At 34.9% G+C, this 21742-nt stretch overlaps 1 protein-coding gene across 3 annotated transcripts in view; it reads right to left on the bottom strand.

Annotated features, from left to right (window-relative positions):
* The window catches only part of LOC136033802 (phosphatidylinositol transfer protein alpha isoform-like), a 52748-nt gene that overhangs the window by 29024 nt on the left and 1982 nt on the right, over positions 1–21742 (bottom strand). For all 3 annotated transcript variants that reach the window (XM_065714714.1, XM_065714715.1, XM_065714716.1), the window contains exons 2-4: positions 16905–16935; positions 9367–9530; positions 1542–1641 (exon numbers count right to left, since the gene is read on the bottom strand). In XM_065714714.1, coding sequence (XP_065570786.1) covers positions 1542–1641; positions 9367–9530; positions 16905–16935 — 295 coding nt within the window. The remainder of the gene's footprint in view (positions 1–1541; positions 1642–9366; positions 9531–16904; positions 16936–21742) is intronic.

Genomic DNA, 21742 nt, shown 5'->3' with positions numbered 1-21742 from the left:
GGATATCTGGAAGATGCAGCTTGACGGTATAATAGTAAAATATTATACTGGCATGTTAATAAATTGAGAGGGAAGAGTCAATCCGGACTTGCCCCAGTTAAAGACAAGAACACAGCCACAATTAGTGATAAGGAAAGAGTTAAAGAGAGATGGGAGAAACATTTTGAGAATAGGCTAAACCGAGATACAGTTGCAGGAAAAGATATAGATGAAAATGAAAAAATTTGTGACACCTTGGATGTGAATGAATATTTGTTTTGTGAGGAAGAATTAGCGACAGTACTAAAAGGATTAAAAAACAATAAGGCTCCAGGTGCTGATAGTGTGATAAATGAGATTCTTAAATATGGTGGCTCTGAAGTTAGAAATAAGCTATTGAAGATTATATATACGATTTTTGACAAAGGGGAAGTACCTAATGATTTTAGAAAAACCTTAGTTAAACAACTGTACAAGAAAGGTGACAAAAATTATTGAGGCATTAGTCTGGTTTCTGTAGGTAGCAAATTACTTAGTATTATGAAACATTTTAGACTGAGAGATAATGTAGACAAAGTTTTAAGGGAAGAACAATGCGGTTTTAGAAAAGGTAGAGGATGTGTCGACCAATTTTTCACTCTTAGGTTAATAATTGAGAAGTTCCTTCGTTGTCAAACACCTTTGGTCCTCAGTTTTATCGATTATGAGCAAGCTTTCGATTCTGTTGATAGAAGAGCGTTAGTAAAGGTTTTACTCTTATATGGAATACCAGACAAATACATTAAAGTGATTTGTGCTATGTACGAGAATAATACTGCTGAGATAAAGGTATTAAATGAGATTAAGGTATTAAATCAGGAGTTAAGGAGGGTTATGCTCTATCCCCCTTTATATATATATATATATCATTTTGATGGACTTTGTCTTAAGGAGCACAGGAAAGGAAATTAGAGACCACAGAATCAAATGGGGAGGGAAAACACTCCTGGACTTGCATTATGCTCATGATTTAAGCATATTAGATGGAAGTGTGAGCAAAATGAATGACTTTTTAGAGGTTTCGCGAGTTCAGGGTGCTGAACTTCCTGTATCTATTATCTATAGTTGGAAATTCGTAAGTAAACAAACAGAAATAATAAATTATTTTTTACATCATTTTAATATGAGTTTATTCCATTTTGAAAAGGTTTAAATTGTCGTATTCTTTCCCGGCCCTCCTCTTACGAAACCTGTAATTGCTCTAGTGGTGATTGTTTTTCTAATTTTCATAAAATTGCTTTTGTGACATGAACATAAAATGACCAGGGGAAAAAATTAGAAATAAAATATATGAGCAGTGAAGCCAATTCACAAAAATGCAGGGAGAGGGGAGGGGGGCAAGCTTTTGTAAAATTTAAGCAGGGATTTTTTTTCAATAATAAAAAAAATCAAAATCTAGGGGTTGTAAATGCCCCTCAATCGGTTGCCAACGCGCATGAGCGGACAAAGAACACATGTCCCAAGTCTTTTCTTTCTAATTTTGCTGCGTACTTTGAAATGAGGAATGCTGAAAATGAACGTACCGTTAATACCGTTTTACAATAAGGGTAAGCATTCCATGCTTCTTCATGTATCTCCAGAGAGCCTTTTGGTGCAAGCATTCGTATAAATGCAGGAACTTTGCTAAAAATATTTACGAATTACATCTACATCGTAAAGGCACTACAGTGATGAGAAGTTAAATTTACATACAATGACAAGATGATAAGCGAGTATTTGTATTTATTTTTAACGAAAAAAGCCCTAGTTTTCGTTAAAAAAAAATCGTTTACTGATAGCGTTCAATAGCCTGGTAAAACATTGCCATTAATGGCGATAATGTAATACAAGTATAGAGATTAGTATTCCATTTTATGTACAATTATATGTACAATTCCATTTTAAGTACTTTTATTATTTTGGTTTGCAAGTGATCTACTTTCCTAGTGATACTCTGATTTTGCTGCGTTCTTTTTCTTTAAGTTTTGTCTGTTTATTACAGCGTTTTACAACAAACAGAAATTATATTTATTAGGGGTTCCATTGAAGGAAGTATTTTCACAGCCATCGAGGGGCACAACACTGTCTTTCCCTCCAACAGATGAGAAAACAAAAATTTCCGAAAAAAAGATTTTCAGGATAATCGATAGAATTGAAATTCAATTCAATAATCCACATATTCCGCTTGACCTATTTTTGGGAAAGTGCTAGGCTTTTCACATTTGCAAGGGGATGAGGTCTTTTAAATACTGAAAATATGGCAAAAGTAGTTGATTTTCAAGTTGGACCATTATTTTATTGGCCGTCAAGAAAACTCCTATTCCAAATTTTCTAAGGAAAGTTCTTTTGTAATCTAAAAAAGTTAGCTATATTCTTAGTCGTTGCAAAATAGGCTAGAAATGGGCCGCTATTAAATAAAGACCTCGCTTTGCAGATTGAATACGCTCTTGAACAGGACAGCCAGACTTTGGTGTCAATCAGAGCTTTAACAAACAAAACCCTGCCAACATATGAGCCAAGAGTGGGCTTGAAATAAAGCTTATTTGTTGAAAATAAGCTTATTTGTTGGTGCTTTACAGTTTAAAAATGCTAAAGTTATTAAATAAGTCGAAATAAAAAATGATTTTTATGTATGTTGAGAGCAAATCAACCCCCCTTACTTTTTCCAACAATAGGAAAAATAGAGAAACAGTTAAAAAAAAAACAGTTTTATCTCCAAATGTACCAAAAAGTAAAAAATAAATCAATTATCTGGATTTTTTTTTTTTACTAGAAATGAAGCGTGTGGTGGTCATGACATATTCTATAATGTTCAAGGACAACTTTTTATATCTTGGCCGTCTTAAAAAATTTTTAATCTTTTTACTTTTTGTGAATTTGGAATTACAAGCGTTTTATTGAGGCATTTTTTTTTCTCTTTTCAATCTTTGATAAATCATGAAACCAATGTTCAGGCTTTATAATCCACGTTAACGATTCCTACTTAACTCTCTGTTTTACTATTTCATAATGAAGCCATATCTATTTCTCCTTCAAAATAATTCCCTTCGACATCCAATGTTTTCGCAGGAAGAATATTCAGGGTATCAGTTATAGCAGTATATGCCCCCTGTTGAACCGACTGAAGGAGATACTAGTGACTCAGATGGATTTTACTTACAGTTACAGGAGCAGATACACAGGTTCCCAGGTAGATATATGGTACTTTTACTAGGATAGTCTAATGCCCAGGTCGGTAGAAATAGGGAAAGATGGTATCCTTGCCTAGGTAAATTTGATGCAAGAAGAGAAAATAGTACTGGCTACAAACTTTTGCAATTTTGTAGGTATAACAATCTAGCTATAACCGAAACGGTGTTTGGTCATAGAATGGTTACAAGTTGACATAGTATTCACGTGATGGTAAGATAGCAAACCTTATTGATTATGCTATAGTAAACCGTAGATTGGCAGAATCAATACAAGATACTAGGGTATATAGGAGTGCTGTTATTGATGATAAATATAAGGATCACCATCTTGTCTAGATTTATTTGTCTAGGGTTAATTTAAAGCTGATATTTCGGAAGGGGGTAACTACCTCCCAGGAAGTTATGATGTTGGTAGACTCCAGGATGAGAATGTGAGAGAAACTTTCCAGGAACAGTTCAATACTAAACTTGAGAGTTTAAAATTTGACAAGCGGAAGATGGTTGGAATAATTTTAGAAAACAATTTGTGAAGTTGCTGATGGTGTCTTAGGGAAGAACGATAAGACTACAGCTAGGAATATTAGAAAAAACGCTTTATGTTTAATAGAGAATCATTTGAGGTCACACGATCGTACGAAAACAAAATACGATAGATCATGCGAAAACACAAGGAATGTAAAGCAAGTGGAGAAGCATCAAAATATAAACTAAAGAGGTGTGAAGTGGAGGCCATGGATAAAATTGCCGAGGATCTGGAAGATGCAATTGGACGGCGTAATAGCACAATATTGTACTGGCATGGTAATAAATAGAGAGGGAGTAGTCAATCCGGAAATGTCCAAGCTAAAGATAGGAATACGGGGCCACAATTAGTGATAAGGAAAGAGTTAAAGAAAGATGGGCGGAACATTTTGAGAATTTGCTAGACCGAGATACAGTTGCAGGAAAAGATATAGAGGAAAATGAAAAAGTTTGTGATACCTTGGATGTGAAGGGTGATTTGTTTTGTGAGGAAGAATTAGCGATAGTGCTAAAGGGATAAAAAAATAAGAAGACTAAGTGCTGATAGTGCGGTAAATGAGTTTCTTAAATATGGTGGCTCTGAGGTTAAAAATAATTTACTGAAGATTATGAATATGATGTTTTTTAAAAAGGGATGTACCTAGCCATTTTTGGAAAACCTTAATTAAACCACTGTATAAGAAAGGTGATAACAGTAAGCGTCGTAATTATCGAGGCATTAGCCTGGTCTCTGTAGGTATCAAATTACTTAGTAATATGATACTTGTAGAGTGAGAGATACAGTAGAAAAAGTTTTAAGAGAAGAACAGTGCGGTTTTATAAAAGATAGAGGATGTACTGACCGAATTTTCACTCTTAGGTTAATAATTGAGAACTGCCTTAGTTATCAAACACCTTTGGTCCTCATTTTTATACGTTATGAGCAACCATTCGATTATGTTGATAGAAGAGCATTAGCAAAGGTCTTATCCTTGTATGACATACCAGAAAAATATATTAACGTGATTAGTGCTATGTACCAGAACAACACTGCATCGGTTAAGGTAGGAAACGAGATTAGCCCCTGGTTTTGTATTAAATCAGGAGTTAAGCAGGGTTGTGTTCTATCCCCCTTTATATGGATCACTTTGGTGGACTTTGTCTTAAGGAGCAGAGGAACGGTAATGGGAGATAACGGAATCAAATGAAGAGGAAAAACTCTCCTGGACTTAGATTATGCTGATGATTTAAGCATCCAAGTTGAAAGTGTGAACAAATTTAATGAGCTTTTAGAGGTTTTGCGAGTTCAGGGTGCTCAAATAGGTTTGAAAATTAATTTAAGAAGACTAATTCACTAAGGCTAGGAATAAGTGAAGATGAAAAGCTGACGCTGGGTAACGAAAAGATTGATCAGGTGGACAGCTTCGCTTACCTTGGCAGTATTATTAGTAAAGACGGTGAGTGCAGTGAAGATCTTAAAAGTAGAATAGCCAAGACTCAGGGTGTTTTTTCACAGTTTAAAAAAGTTTGGAAGAATAGGAAGATAAGTCTGCAAACCAAGATTAGAATATTAGAAGGTACAGTGATGACAGTGGTCAAATACGGCTCTGAAGCATGGGCACTCCTGGGAGTGCTGGGAGAAGCATGGGATTGTCCTGGGTACCCGGCTAACTGATCATATTTTAAACAGTAGACTGTACGAAAAATTTGGTTTGATCCCGCTTTTCAGGGCTATAATGAAAGAAAGGTTGAGATGACCAGGGCACGTTCTGCGGATGACAGATAGCCGAAGATTGTCCTTTTCGGCCAACCGTCTAGGGCTAAACAGAAAGCAGGTCGTCCTTGTATGAAGTGGGAAGATGTCATAAAGAAAGATTCAAAGGAAAGGGAAACTTCCAGGCAAGGTGTAAAGACGGAAGGTTTGGATAGATTGGGATGGAGGAGGAGCGTACGTAGCTTTGTTGGCCTAAGGTGGCTTGGTGCTGCGGTGAGATGTTAGTAGTAGTAGTTTATTTATATAAGAATTAGCGACGCTTCTTGACTACTAAGGTCCCTGCGTCGGCCCTACAGTGTATTCCTGCAGCGTGATTCGATCTCTGGGTCCCGTATTACCAAGCTAAGGTCAAATCCACTGCGCCACCACAGGACTAGTAGTAGTAATGATATGATAGATAAGGATATTCAAAATTGTTTAGGTAGCTGGTCCTTATTTAGACGAAATCTTAACTACGAAATAAATTCAAAACTTTTCAGCAGGTTCATAAGGAAGGGGAGCTTCGAAAACCCCTTCCCTCCCAAGCACAAATGTCAAGATACTTACGATTTTGCCAATCACTTCCTGTTTTTTCCGCTTAAATTGCCTGTTATAACGTTGTTTTTCGAATTCGATGCCTCATCCACCCCTTCCCACCGAAATATTTTCCTCTCCTCCAAAAAGTATTTACACATACGCCCCAGACTGGATATACCCATACAAATTTTTCTTCCAACACACACTCCAACGTAAGTGAAGGAAATTAACCTAACGATTAAGTTTAAAATAAAACCTAAATTAGTACAAAAACAGGACGATATGATGGTCACTTTAATAAAAACAGGATTTATTTTGTACGGGCAACGTAAAGCGTTGCAGAAAAATTTCGTCAGCTTCGCCGACAAAGTTTTGTGGAATCAACACTTAAATTTTGCTCCTACGCCTTTGATTTTATCTCAACTCCACAGCTGTCAACCCCTCAAGTTCTTAAAAATAGTACGTCCTATAGTATACAATAGTGTATGTCCCTTACAACAGAAGAATTTTTTTTCCTGAAAAATTATGACACGTTCTTTAAAGGCACTGTGACGCCTTTGGGTGTCTGTATACGAGGAAACTATAAATAGTGAAAGATATTTTCAAAGACCTGGTTGAAGCGTTTGCTTAATGACTGCTAAGAAATACCAATATGAGGGTTCCTGGTGCTTCTTTAACATGTAGTACACTAGTAGTACATTAATATGTACCACGGAATTTATGTACTATGTACTACCTTTTTGTATTTACCTGTACTAGAACTAACAGTGAAAGCATATTAAGAAGTTGGAACAATAGCACAAGTTCGTTTATTTAGTTTATAGCATTATATTTTATTACTTGAAACTGTTTATAATTTGAAATTATATAAATGTTAGCTGTTTGACCATATCATATTATATCAGCGAATAAAGTCAATTCCAAAACGGGTCCGTAGAGAGTAAATTCCCACCAAAATTTTAATAGCTTCTTTTATTTTTCTTTATCAAATTTTGACAGACAAATACATGAATATGGCCTCCAATAGAATTTTAAGATAAGATATATTCACAAACATGATACGATAAATCAGACAACAAAATTATTCAAGCCCTCCCGTCAGAAGATGAAAGTGCTCGTCAATTCCTGCTTACAAGGCGCTCTCCATGGTAGAGGAAAATTCACCAACTCTGAAACTTAGAAGTCTAGTAGTGCTTGGTCAGCAATTCAGCAGGTCAGCAATTTAAAATCTATCTGACTGCTTCCCAGACGAATTTTAAGACTTCCAAAAGAATTTTAAGACTTCCTCCCAGACTTCCCAAACCAATTTTAAGCAAATTTACACTTTCGAACAGAAGGTGGATTTGGCTTAGAAATACCCTACACATCAGAAAATACCCCTTTCTTGATTGAGCCGACGTACTCACCTGATGAAATTCAAGCGAATCTGATCACCTTCACGTACAGGTTGGAGGAAGGGCTTATGCCTCTGAAAATTGTTCTCACGTCCCATTGACCAAATGTACTTACAACATAAACTTCAAGCCCATCGATGAAAAAATCATGCTATACCTCTGCTGAGACTATGGTGCTGGAGGTTCTGATGAAGGGCCCACAGGCCTCCAGAAATGTCCCAATCTTATGTAAAAAATCAGGGAGAAGGCTGGGTGCAAGGGGGAGGGGCTCGGTCACAGGTTACTTTGTGTCTACAAAAATCCAGACTGAAAATCCTTACAAGATTCCAGTCCAAGCAACCCTATCTTACTTTTCTACTACAAATTTTGGGGTAGGAGGAGCAGGGAGGCCACAGCCTGATTGTATGATTTCATTTAGACATATTGGACATCCTTTTGCGATTAGACATAAGAAAGGGTGTAAAATGCCTACTTCGGCACTAAAAAGTTGGTGATAAGAGGGGCTGAGCACCACTTAGATTTTGCCTGTGATTTGCCAAATCCACCTATTTTCCATACCCACATTGAGTATATTCCCCCGAATTTTCGCTACCCATTAGACCCGGTCTCCCCTATTTATCCTCCTCAACCATCACAACTTCCTCGCCAATCAATCCTGTTCCAGAAAGGTTTGGAAGGAGTTCCACCCCCAACAAGTCTCATTATTTTTCCTTGGATAAATATGAGCCCTTAATCCTTTTTTTCAAGTTCTACTGTTTTACCCCATAAACGTTTTGATATATCAAGCATGATATGTTTTAATCCTTATATTTTTTTTTTACCTAAGACATTTCGTTGTTATCACTTGTTCTTAACATGTGTGTTTTATTAGTAATTCTCATTTACTAACTTTATACTAATAGTTTATGTTTGATCTAGACATCGTTATATTCAAATTCGGCTTTCTTGTGATAGTCATCTGTCAACAGAGTATTATCTTATCTTCCACAATACCCTGATAAATTCAACACGTCAAGTCTCAGATCTATGTGCACACATGTTCTTTTAATCAGTAAAATGAGAGACTGGTCACCCAAAGTCAAAACATAGGTAAAGATGTATCATAGATGAATAGTTTCTCTCTGTAGTTTGGTGGTGTCATTAAAACCTCCTAATTTGTCTGAATTACCTAGGAAACTCACAATTTGATATCAATTCTATTCATTCTAATACTTTCAAAAAAAAATGCACAAAACCTCTTTTCTTGCACAGAATGTGTTTAAAATTTAGGCGCTTAATATAAAACAATATGTATCTTATCTTACCCTCATTAATAATGCAGAACCGTATTTATTATAAGTAGTCCTTGATTGTTAAAAACAAAGCCGTAGCTCCAAAATAAATAAGAATATGACAAAACAACTGACGAACCAGAGAAGTATTCTTTCTTTTGTTATAAAATATAGTTTTACTCATTTAGTTTGCTTTTATTAACGAGCCACTTAACCAACGATGGCATACTGATTCTCCAGTACTGAAAATTAAAACTTTTTGGAATCCCAGATGTAAAAAATATTAACTTTTATAAGCTAAGCCAACTTGAGGAGGGTATTGTTCAATCAAGTTGAAAAATTCAAAACTTAAAATTCATTTTTAAATTACCAGAAAAGAAAGAAAAACCACACTGGATCTTAAAAGAGGACAAATTTGTCATCAAACGATTATTTTTACCATAAAATAAAAATGGAAATTTTATCATATGTAAACTCGGGGGGATGGGGTGCTTATCAAAGTAAATTATTCTGACGGTCCACTCTGGAGAAATTGAAAAATAGTGGCACAAAAATGAACCACTAGCTTTTACGACTCCTCCCAATGTAGGGGTCAGGCCTCCGTGTAGCTATGACGGCACATAACCATTTCTTAAAGAGTTTTTTTTTTCAAGTAACTCAAATATTTTACAGGCATACTATTCTTGAAGCTAAACTGAAAAAAAAAAGTTGAACGTCTCTACCTTGCTAAATGATAAACTTTATAAGTGTATTGTCCTTTTGAGTATTTTCCATCTAAAAGTGGGATATTATTAAAAGGTTCATTTTTTCGCACTTCGACACCTTCTCCTCCACCAGTATTTTCTCTAGAAGTCTGTGCAACGGCGTAAAGTTGGCCTACTTGGTACTGAAAAGGAAAGAAAAGACTTTAAGAGCAGGGGTGATGGGAATTCCGATAGATACTAGGGTATATATAGTTTCTTGACCTCTTCTCGGAATAAAATTTAAAAAACCTGTTTCCACAAACAACGTTTTTCAAAAAAATGTAAAGAGCTACATTAAGCCTAAATAAGCAAAGATAAAGTTCAATAGTCATTCAAGCATCAAACAAACATAAATAATTATTAGTAAATAAATGAAACTCAAAATGAATAGAAATCACAATAATAATCAAGTCAAACTTAAACGAACAGAAACTACCCCAAACAGGACGAGGGCTAACGCCCCCTGTGTCTAAAGACTAGAACCTCATTTTAGAGGTTTTGCGACTTCAGGGTAATAGAACAGGTCTGAAAATTAATCTTAAAAAGACTAAGTTACTAAGGCTAGGAATAAGTGAAGATGAAAAGGTGATGTTGGGTAACAAAAATATTGATCAGGGTGGGGGGAAGCTTCACTTACCTTGGTAGTGTTATTAGCAAAGACGGTGGGAGCAGTGAAGGTGTTAAAAGTCGAATAGCCAAGTTTCAGGGTGTTTTCTCACAGTTAAAAATAAGTTTGTAAGAATAGGAAGATAAGTCTGCAAATCGAAATTACAATATTAGAAGCTACAGTGATGACAGTGGTCAAATATAGCTCTGAAGCATGGGCGCTCCGAAAAGCGGATGAAGATTTGCTAGATGTTTCAAAGAGAAATTGCCCACGGATTGTTCTGGGTACCCGGCTGACTGACCGTATTTCAAACGGTATGCTGTACGAAAAACGTGGTTCAATCCTGCTTTCTAGGGCTATAATGAAAGGAAGGTTGAGATGGCTAGGGCACGTTGTGCAGAGGACAGATTACGAAGATTGTCCTTTTCGACCAAACTGTCTAGGGCTAAACGGGAAGCAGGTCGTCGTCGTCTTGGGAGAGGCGATGCCACAAAGAAAGATTTAAAGGAAATAGGAACTTCATGGGAGGGTGTAAAAAGGGAGGCTTTGAATAATTTAGGATGGAGAAGGAGCGTGCGTAGCTATGATGGCCTCAGGCGGCTTGGTGCTTTGGTGAGTTGTTAGTAGCAGTAGTAGTAGAACCTCATTTGCACTAATGAAAACAATTTTTTTTTCGAGATGTCTGTTCTAATTGGTCATACATTATCAAAAAAAAAAAAAAAAAAAATTAAAAGAACTAAAGAAGTTTAGCTTCAGAGTTTAATTAGCATTGAAATTAATTCCTAAAAGTCTCAGTGATTTTGGATTTAATAGCACTATAAATGTGAAGACGTTTAAAATACGTTTCTTTCCAGTAAAGCACAGATGATATTTTGGTCTTTAGAAGGCATAAGGTGCGTTAGCCCAACTCCTGTTTGTGGTAGTTTCTGTTCGTTTTTTGGTAGTTTCCTGTTTGTGGTAGTCTTCTGTTGACTTTTATTGTAATTTCTATTCGTTTTTAGTTTCATTTATCTATTGATAGTTATTTATGTTTGTTTACTCTTGAATTACAATTCGACTTGATTTCTGCTCGTTTTAAGCTTAATGTAGCTCTTTACTTTTTTTGAAAAACCTTTTCAAATTTGCAACGAACTTTAAGAATAGTTTTACTATAGAACTTTGCATGGATGGGTACGTGAAAATTTTTTCAAATATATGGATTGAAAATATGCACTATCTTCAGGCTTTTATATGGCTGAAGCCATTCTGACCACCATCGGGTTACAACCTTGAATACAGAGAAATATTAATCCACCACCCCCTCGACATGCCCCGAAAGTTTCAACTTATTCTCTTAGCAATTCCTTAGATATCGTAGATATGCCCTCTTGACAGCCATAAATGCATACAGTTTCTTTTGATTTGATCCGACATTCCCCTCAACATGCCCTGAAAGTACCAACGGAATGCCCAGATCTGTTCACTACTGAGACGCCATTTGACAATCTGGATACGCATAGTGTGTTTTGGTTTATTTTACATCCCTTTCGATTTTCTCTGAAAGTTCCAATTTTATATTCTATTCCGTTCCTGGGATATTACATATTGCATGCATTGTCATTTTGATAAACTGGGCGCAGATAAGCTCTTTTGATTTAGTTCAACAATTGTTAAAGCAGCTACAATAGTGGCAATCGCAGTAGTAGTCGTAGTAATAACAGTTATAGTAGTAGCAGTAATCATAACAATAATAGTTGCAGTAGTCATAGCAGTAGCAGTAGCAGTAGTAGCAGTAGCCGAGGTAGTAGTAGTATTAATCGTCATAGCAGTCGTAGAAATTTGCTATTCAAATTTCCTAGAAATTTGAACTTAATATCCTTAGCTGTTCCTGGGATATTGTAAAGACGTCCTTTTGACAATTTAGATACATATAGTGTCTTTTGATTTAGTTTTACAACCCCATAAACTTTTGCTGAAAATTTGAAATTTATACCCTATGCCATTCATAAGATATTGCACCTATACCATTTTGAAACCTGGATTTAGTTTAACTCTTTTGATTAATACAATAGCTGTAGTAGTAGTCGCAGCATTCCCAGTAACAGTAGTAGTCAAGAAAAAACAAGCAGTACTGTAGAAATACCTTAGTAGTAGTAGCAGTACTTACAGTAAGCAGTCACATCAGAAGTACTTGAAGTAGAAGAAGTCGAAGTAGTATCAATAGCAGCCGTAGTAGTCGAAAATAAAAAAGTAGAATCGTAGCCATGCGTAGATAGCATCTGTTGTTGCAGTAGTAGTCATGATAGTAGCAGTTTCAAAGTTGTAGCAACCACAGTAGCAGTAGTAGTCGAAAAATATTAATTAGAATTACAGACATGTGGAAGTAGTAGTAGTCGTAGAAATAGTAGTAGTCGTAGCATCCGCAGTAGTGGTAGTCAACTTCCAAAGCATGTAGTCGAATTTTCTATGGCACAATTCAAGGAGAACGACATCAGACACGGCAAATTCGCTTCACCCAAGAGTCGATTTTTTTTATGGAGGGGGTTAAGCCCGAAATTTAAGTTGTACTGAAGTTGCCCAAACAAAAAACTAAAATTTATTTTTCTAACAGTATCATATCTTTTATATGCCCCCTAAACATAATCTATATAAAAGTTACCAAGTTAAATTCGTAACTCTAACAGTGGTTTCAGATTGGTAAAGTAGGCTCATCATGTTGGTTTATTTAAGGACCCTACAAATATAGACTATACAACCAAAAGTATTTAAAATAGTCAGAAATATTGGGAATATCAAGCAAATATCCTAGGCAATGGAAAAGTTATAATCATATTTCTGAGGTTAGCCTAAAAAATTTAATTTTGTATTTTAGTTGAAACTTTAGTATTGTTAAATTTGGCTTCAGCAAATTGAACAGCAGGAAAAAAAGCAAGCAGAAAAAAGAAATTTGTTGATATGGTTTTTATTCAATCTTGTTCCCTTAACCTCTTTTGCCAGTCCCTATGAACGATTATTTTATCACTCAATTTGGAAAGATTTAAGAAAGACTAATACTAAAAAAAATCTCCACATTACCAACAAGATAATGACAGAAGACAAATCAGATAAGAGTATTAATTATCAACCTTTGGAGCCATTCAGATGTTTAATGTATTACAAAGTTCTCTTTTTACATAATCTTGTCACTAACAATTTTGCCTCATTTTTTTAATAAGGCATATTTTATTGTATAGCGTTGATGTATACTTTCAGTCACTTAGATCCAAAATTTATTACTAAATTTTCTTTTTGTATAAATTTGTCACTAATAATTTTCAAACGTTTTGTATATAGATTTTGATATGTTTTGATATCTCAAATATGATATGTTTTATCCAGACTGAAAATCCTTTTTCCCTGTTATTACGTTGTTCTTCGAATTCGATTCCTCCCACCCTTTACCACTGAAGTATTTTCCTCTGCTCCAAAAAGCATAGAAAAAAAAGATGAAAAATGGAAAAAAATAGTAAGAAATGGGTTGTCTTTCTATACAATCATGATTATTATTGAACAATTTATGCATCTAACTAGTGGTGTCTTTAGTATGGGTGCCACCCAGAGCAAAACCTAAGAGTGCCACCCCCTTTCTGAGCCTAATGGGTACTCCCCCCTTCCATGCTATTTTACAGACTTTTTTAAAAATGATGGGGATGACATTAACACTATTCAATTGCATAAATTTTCGTTGTAAACATGATACTTACAACAGAGTAGAACAGTTATTTACACAAACAATAAAACATGATAAATGATTGGATTATGTCCATGATGACCTAGGATGAAAATAAACTAATATTGTCAACTGCAATGTTGTGACTCACTGTGCGTGGGATGGCAGTTAAAGAGGCCCATAGCAATTATTAGCCTTGTCTGCTACTGGCATCTTCTTCTCTCTTCAGCAGTTGGGATTGGAGGGATCAGTAGGACATGGAGTAGGAGGGATTGATATTTGAGCAGTGTGTGGGAAGGCAGGTATTTTAGTTTGGTTAGGCGTGCACGAATTAGTTTATTAAATAGAGTGTAGGTGGTAGGTTAACTGAAATAGAAGGTACCATTCCTGAGTTAACTTTAATTTGAATTAATTCTCAATAGAATTTTTTTCTAAACACTTTTAAAGTTCTTGTCACAACGGGTCATGAATTATTTTCAAAGTGAGGTTTATTTTCAACATGTTCCTAATCATAAAGGCATCAAATATAATGATATGGCTGATTCTCTAGTAGCAAAGGCTTCCATGTTAATTCCTGGCCCTTCCTCTGACCTCAACTCACGAGATATTATCAGGCAAAGATACAATGCTAATCACAGTAGATTAATTTTATCTCCATTTCATACAAGATTGAATACAGTACTATATACTGGCTGAAATCAGGTGCCCCACTTCTAAATAGCTTGTTATTTAATTGGAAGCTACATCATTCCCCTTTATGCCGAGTCTGCTTTTCAGCAGATGAAACTATATGCAGACTATTGCTCTTAAGCATTTCTACTCCTTGTCTAAGATTCCAAATACCTATACAGCTATCCTGGATTCTAACCTGCCATGGGAAATTGATCGTAAGGTATTTAAGGCAGCAATTGATATCTTGAAGAAGAGAAATATTGTTTAATAATGATTAATGCTTGAAGAAGTCAATTTTTAAAAGGACGTGATTTATCCATAGTTTTTGATTGTGCAGAAGAGAGCGGGAATGAGTAGGAAGAGCCGTATTGGTACCGGCCGGCCTAGTGGCCTTAAACTGCTGGGGACAGGTACCTCAGGTACTCGCACTTCGCACAATCAATAACAGTGTATTATTGTTCATAATTGCACATATTCATTGTTTGCAGACTGGAGAAGAATAGTACTTCCAGTGGCTAGTTTTCTGGAGAAGAATTCAAAGAGGTGAAAGGACTTGTGGTTAGTCCATATACCTCCCTACAATTTTTGGAATTGGAACTGGATGGTTTCCTCTTTACTAGGTAGCTATTATCACAGCTGAGATTTTTATGGGGCACTGTCAAACATCCTTTAGGTCCTTAAGAGTCGATAGCCCTTAGCTTTCTTCAAGTTCAAACTCTTGAGTTACATTGGGATAAGCAGGTGGTTTTAATTTCTTAGTGGAGATTTTTTGCAACAAAGCTTGGTTGGGAGAGCTTGAGGATTCAACTTAGGTACTAGCAATTTCCATTTCTGAATCCAGAGCACACTCTAGCACAGCAATTCTAACTGATGTTTTGATGTCTTAACAAATTGGAGCTCAATCTTCTGTGGTTTCAATATGCTTTAGAAGTGACCATTTGCTCTATTTGTTCTCTTCTTCTCCTCTCTCCGTGTCACCCCCTGGGAAGTGCCATCCAAAGCAGTCCCCCCCCCCTTAAGCCACTGCTTTTTACATGGTAGGGCAAAACTCTGGACAATTCAAGCTTACTATAACTGAAATAAAAACACAGTTTTTTCATATTTCCAAAGAGCCTTAGAAAGAAATTCTGTGATAAGGGGGGGGGGGATTTTCTCAGCCTAATGAGCAGAAATAATATTAGACACAACTAAAAATCTGATCTGTGTTTTTTTCAGGGGTACCGTTTTATTTAGAGACAAATATACAAAAAATAAAAGCCAGAGAACCTTTTGGTTCTTAAGGGCAACTCCAACACATACATCTACATAGATAGACAAAAACAAAACAATAGCCCCCACTACTGGACTAAAAACATATCTCAAACATTAATTTACTTATGGAACTACAAAAACAAAATGATATTTAATTGCAAAAAGTCTTCAAATTTCCCTGCAAAATACTTGTGTCATCCAATTACATCCAAATTTTATTTCTTGTTGTAGCCTATATCTTCTGGCTCTTTTTAACTGACAGGTCACACAACTTACAACCTTGCACAAGAAGAAACGAAAAACAAAATAATAAGGGAATATAACGAGGTCTGGATTATAACTAGAAACAAATATGGAAGGAAGAGCACCAAATAAATCAAAACCAGGGCTAAGTCAAAATAACTTGAAATAAACGGGTTTTATATGAGTGATAAACCTACACTGCTTTACTTTCAAGGGTTTTTAAGGCCAAAAACACCAACATTGAACTTGGCATGGTATTTTGGAATAGTGATTGCTGATCTTTTTCCCCCTTGTAGCATTCCTTGGCAGCATAAGGTTTTCATCCTTGTTTTTTTTCCATCATTAGAACCCAACCAATCAACTTCAGACTGCCTTTGGCAGGTAAAACTAGTCCATGAAATGAGATGGAAAAGTGAACCATCACCTGCCAGTCATCAGGAATAAGCAGTACTTGATCCTCAGAACCAGCACTAGCAAGAAAACTTTCTTTCTCCTATATCAGATTGCTACTCATGGGATCTTTGCTTGCATTATAATTGACACTGCGTATGTTTAGGTGTATTAACCTCCTCCCCAAGAATAGTATGCAGCCAATACTGGCTTCATTCCACCCAATCTTTGCAGGGTTTAAAAAGAAAATAGGCTAAAGTTTCTCATTGTCAAATTCTAGGCAGGACAGTCAGTGGCTGGAAGCTGACTCAAATTAGCAAAAAAAGCCCATATTTGTGCCTACTACCCTCAGGGACACCATGAGAAGGTTGCTATCATCACTCCCTATATCCAAAAAATGGATCTAATATGAAAAAAAAAAACAGTTGAACTGTAAATCAATTAATTTTTACTGTACCTAGGCAAGTGGGTATTGACTAAATGAAACTAATCATTTTTGTATATAATAGTAACTCATGGAAAAGTCAAATGTATGCTGCCTTTGGAATTGATTTCCCAGATTTGCTTTTATGGCAATCTGGAAACTAAGAATCATATTTACACTTTCATGCTTAAACAGCCTAATTGTCACACAAATTATAAATGATAAAAAAAAATACTACTCACCTCTTCAACTGTCAAAGGAAGAACCACACGACTGAAAAACAAAAATAATACAATTTAAAGTGGCTGTTATTAATTTTCGCCATGCAAAACTAAGACATTTGTAATCATATTTCTACAAGGGGGGGGGGGTTGATTCTGATTTGGAGGAAATTTCAAATCCTTCATTGATCAAGAACACTTGCCAAGCTGATTGAAGTACAGCATGATTGTAGTTATATGTGCAAACATCCCAAATCAAAGAGATTCATCAGTTGTCCTTTGGGATCATGTTTTTCTTTGAGATTTGACAAAGAAGACATCAGGGAATTCTTAGAAATTTCAGTATAAAAATAACTTTTGTCCTATTTACCCCCCCCCCCCCACCCAAAAAAAATCATTCTCTGGTAACCAATTTCCATAAGATTTGGAAATGTCTGTGGGTATGATTTTGATTGTAAACACCAGCATATTAAAGTAGATTGGGGGGGGGGTAATAATCTCCTAGCTAACAATTGATTGATCAACTTTAGTCCATAACATTTGCTCTGATCAACATTTGTTCTTAATATGAACTAATTCCAAAAAAATCAGCAAAGATTTGTATATAGCCTATATACACCCTACTAAGGAAGGGGGATACCATTGTCATTTTAACAATCACTATATTTAGAATACGTGTTGAAAGGGTAATAAAATATATTACTTTTTTGCAAGCATAATATTATAAGCCTCAGAAAGGCAGAGGCATAGCTAGGGTTTCAAGCAACCACAGACAATGTTTTTTTCTGATCCCTCCCCCTTTTCCACTACCACAATATAAATTAAAAAAAAAAACTCTATTTCTTGCCCACTTGGAGGCTGCATCTAAGAACAGCTGTGTCCCTTGCCCCCTAGCTATACCACAGCAGAAGTAGCAAAGCACACAAACATTAGCAAATAATTTTTTTGCTTACTTCATGAGTTTGATTGGCAAATTTATGGTACATGAGAGAAAAAAGAAAGAAAAAAAATTATTCAATGTTCTTCTTAATACAACAGTCACTGCTACTGTAATTGTATCCTAATCTCCCCCATAATTGGATTAGATATATCCCAAGCCTATTTACAACAATTTGACAATTTTTTAGCTTTCTTTCAAATTAGTTTTATTTAACATAACTGACCCAACATTTGAAGAGAAATAGGCATAAAGAATTGTGCAAACCCACAAAATCAGCAAATTTTTGTTACTAGAAAACTAAACCTTAATGTTGACTTTAAATAAAGATAGGTTGACTAACAGTCCACTAATTCAAGAAATGTAGACCATTTAAAAGTCTAAGAATTAAGAGATTTAAAAATAGTGACTTTAACATTTGAAATGCTATTTTGTAATTATTATTAAAAAAAAATTCAACTGAAAGTAAGGAACAACATTAAAACTTAAAATGAACAGAAATTATTACCTATATGAAGGGGGCTGCTTTCTCCTCAACACCTTACTCTTTATGCTAAAGTTTTTAGTACTTTTAAAAAGCTTTCTATTATTCTAATTAAATGATCCTTTTGTATCAGGGGTCATTCTAAAGAATTGGGACAAAATTCAAACTTTAGAATAAAGAGCAAGGTGTTGAGGAGGAGGCAATCCCCTTCTTATGCATAAAAATTTCTGTTTGTTTCAGGTTTTAGTGCTGCTCCTTACTTTCAGTGGAAAAAATTTCTTTTTTTTTTATTTAATTTCTGATAGTTTTTTAAATAACCCCCAGAAATCTGGCCCCACCTCTACAGAGAAATACTCTCCCCATGGAAATATCCTCCAGAAAATTCATTCCCAGTGCTAATTTACCCAGGACAATTACCCTTAATAACTCCAAACGTAAAATTGAGATGGAAAATAGAAAGCAAAATGTATAAAAAAAAAACTGTGTAGGCATTCATACAAATTCCCCTGGTGTATAATTTCCTCTGACAAGTTCATCCATTGCAAACTTCCCCTGTGGAAAAACACCCTGCAGAAAATTCCCCCCCCCCCTCTGTAACATACATGCATGCTTCCAAATAATAAATACCATGCATAAACAATGGACAAATTTTATAACTTAAAGACCTTTCCCCTATGGCTGGGGGGAGGGCATGTTATATCTAAATGCACAGTTATTTTGTCTTTCAACTATGATGAACAAAATGGCTAAAAAAAAAATTATCAGACATTTTTGGGAAATCAGAGGCAGGGGAGGGGGCCTAGTTGCCCTCCAATCCTTTGTCACTTAAAAAGGGCACAAGAAACTTATAATTTCCATTTGAATGAGCCCTCTTATGATATTCTAGGACCACTGGGTTGATATGATCATCCTTGAAAAAATGCATCCATGATCTTTCTTCTGACAAAAAAAAAAAAAAAAAAAAAAAAAAAAAAAAAAAAAAAAAAAAAAAAAAAAAAAAAAAAAAAAAAAAAAAACACTTTTGCAGATAGGATATTCAAACCTCGACAATAGGGTTTTCTGATATGCTGAATCTGACGGTGTGATTTCATTAAGATTCTATGACTTTTACATGGTGATTATCCCTTTTATTGAAAAGCAGGCAAATTTTCTCAGACTTGTAGCCACTAATAGGTGAGACTAAACTTAATGAACCTTATATATTTGAAATCAGCATAATAAGCCAATTCTTTTGATATATCTATTGGTATCAAAATTCTATTTTTAGAGTTTTGGTTATTACTGAGCTGGGTTGCTCCTTACTTACAGTATGTTTCCACAAACTATTTGAAATTTGATGTTCCTAAGTATATTTTCTCTGATCTAGAATTACAGGCACCAAAAACAGAATGCAAGAAATCCAAAATTCAGTCGAAACTTCCAGAAATTGATATAAACTGCCAAAGACTAGTGGAATTACAACAGGAACCACTAGAGCTTGCTTGAAACTATAAGAAATTGATACAAAATCTAGACAGTAGATCAATAGATTCAAAAATAAATCTTATATTTTTTGTTCTAGATATGTATCTAACTTATAAAGATATGTATCTAACTAATAAAGTACACTTTATTAGTAGATTTTTATCTGACAACTAAAAAAAATTTTTTACAACTGAAAGTGAGGAGTAACATTAAAACTTGAAGCAAACAGAAACTATTCTGTATATGAGGGGGGCTGTCCCCTTACTCTTCATGCCAAATTTGTTTTTAGTACTTTGAAAAAGCTTCACAGATGGCCCTTGTGTTTCAGCATTGATTCTTAAAGAATTGTGACAAAAAGTCAAACTTTTGTATAAAGAGGAAGGTGTTGAGGAGGGGGCACTCCCCTCTCACTCATATACAGAATAATTTATGTTCATTTTAAGTTTAACTACTGCTCTTTTATTTCAGTTAAAAAACTTGTTTTTATTTTACTTAATTTCTATTTTTTTAAATATTGCCAGGAAATCCCCCCCCCTCTATGGAAAGTTCCATTTGCATAAAATCTCCTTGCCAATTCTGTTCTTGCTAAAAATTCCCCTCCCCCAAAGCCAAAACGAATTTGCTTTGCAAAGTTTTGACTGAAAAATTGTCCTTAAAATCTTTTTTCATTTGATAAAAGGCTTGTTTTTTTATTTAATCTTTGATCTTTTTTTTCAAATCAGGCCAAATATCCTCCTCTGTGAAAACTTGTTCAGGAAATCTCCCCTCCCTTCTAATAGAAATTTTCTCCAACAGAAAAACTCCTAGTGGAAAATTTCTCCCATGAAAATTCCTTCCCCAGGAAAATCTCTCAGACAGTTCTCCCCACTGAAAATTCTCTCCTCTTCTCCAAAACACTCCCCAAATGTAAAATTGAGTTACCCATGAGAAAGTAAGACAATTAAAAATATATTTGAATATAAATTCTGACAAATTTCCAGTGTAAAAAAATATCATTATACATCCCTATAACAAATATTATACACAAACAAAGGGGATTGAAATATTCTGAGAATTTGTCATTTTCACTGTCTAATAAAAGGGTTTGTCTCTCTTCAAACTGTTATTTATTAAACATTCTGTAGAGATTAGAATAATTCGTAGCACAGTACAAAAGCTAAATTTTTACAATTTTTTTATATGAGCTCAATTTTCATGGGAGCCACATAAAATCTGAAACAAAAGTAACAAATGAGTAAAACAAGCAAGTTGGCTTTATCCTTTGTACAACAAACAAGTTTTCGTGGTCAAATGTTTGCAGATACTTCAAAATCCTTATTCATAACAAATACAGCCCAAATATAAAATTTTTCATATAAATATTAACTTCCAAAATTGCTATCACAAGCCCTCAATTCCATTTATGGTCTGTAAATAAAAAAGGACTAGTATATTAAATATGAGGGCAAAGAAATAAACATATATCCTTAAGGAATGGGAAGAGGGATGCTGAATTTACTTAAGATGCTTAAGAAGGGAGATAAATGCATTACCTTTATAGAAAAACATCTTTAGATTGCTGATTTTATGCTAATTTTCATGGTTTAGATTTTCTTTTTGACCATTCTCCTCAGCCCTCCTCCAATGATCTAATATAGCCCTAGGCTATCTAAAGAATCTAAGCCAGAAGTTATGTGATTCTAAATTTATAATAATGCTATGTAGGCTATCAATGGATCATATTTTTGTTTTGTCCTATTTTCATCTGCTGTTGATTCAATTTTTGTCAACTATTATGCTATTTTTTTATACAGCCAGGGAGGAATTGTTCAAAACACAAACTAGGCTAAACCATGAATATAATCATAAACTTAGCAGTTTGAAAATATATCTCCTTATATCCTAGCATTTCTCCTTCTGAATAGGCCCAACTGTAGACCTTTACCAGAATGGTTGTTAACATTAGGAGGTGATGATGAGTACAGCTGTTATCTT

This window comes from Artemia franciscana, chromosome 12, assembly GCF_032884065.1.
Source record: "Artemia franciscana chromosome 12, ASM3288406v1, whole genome shotgun sequence".
In the NCBI taxonomy this organism is placed as follows: Eukaryota; Metazoa; Arthropoda; class Branchiopoda; order Anostraca; family Artemiidae; genus Artemia; species Artemia franciscana.
The sequence above is the reverse complement of the archived record's forward strand: the minus strand, read 5'-3'. Positions and strand labels throughout refer to the sequence as shown.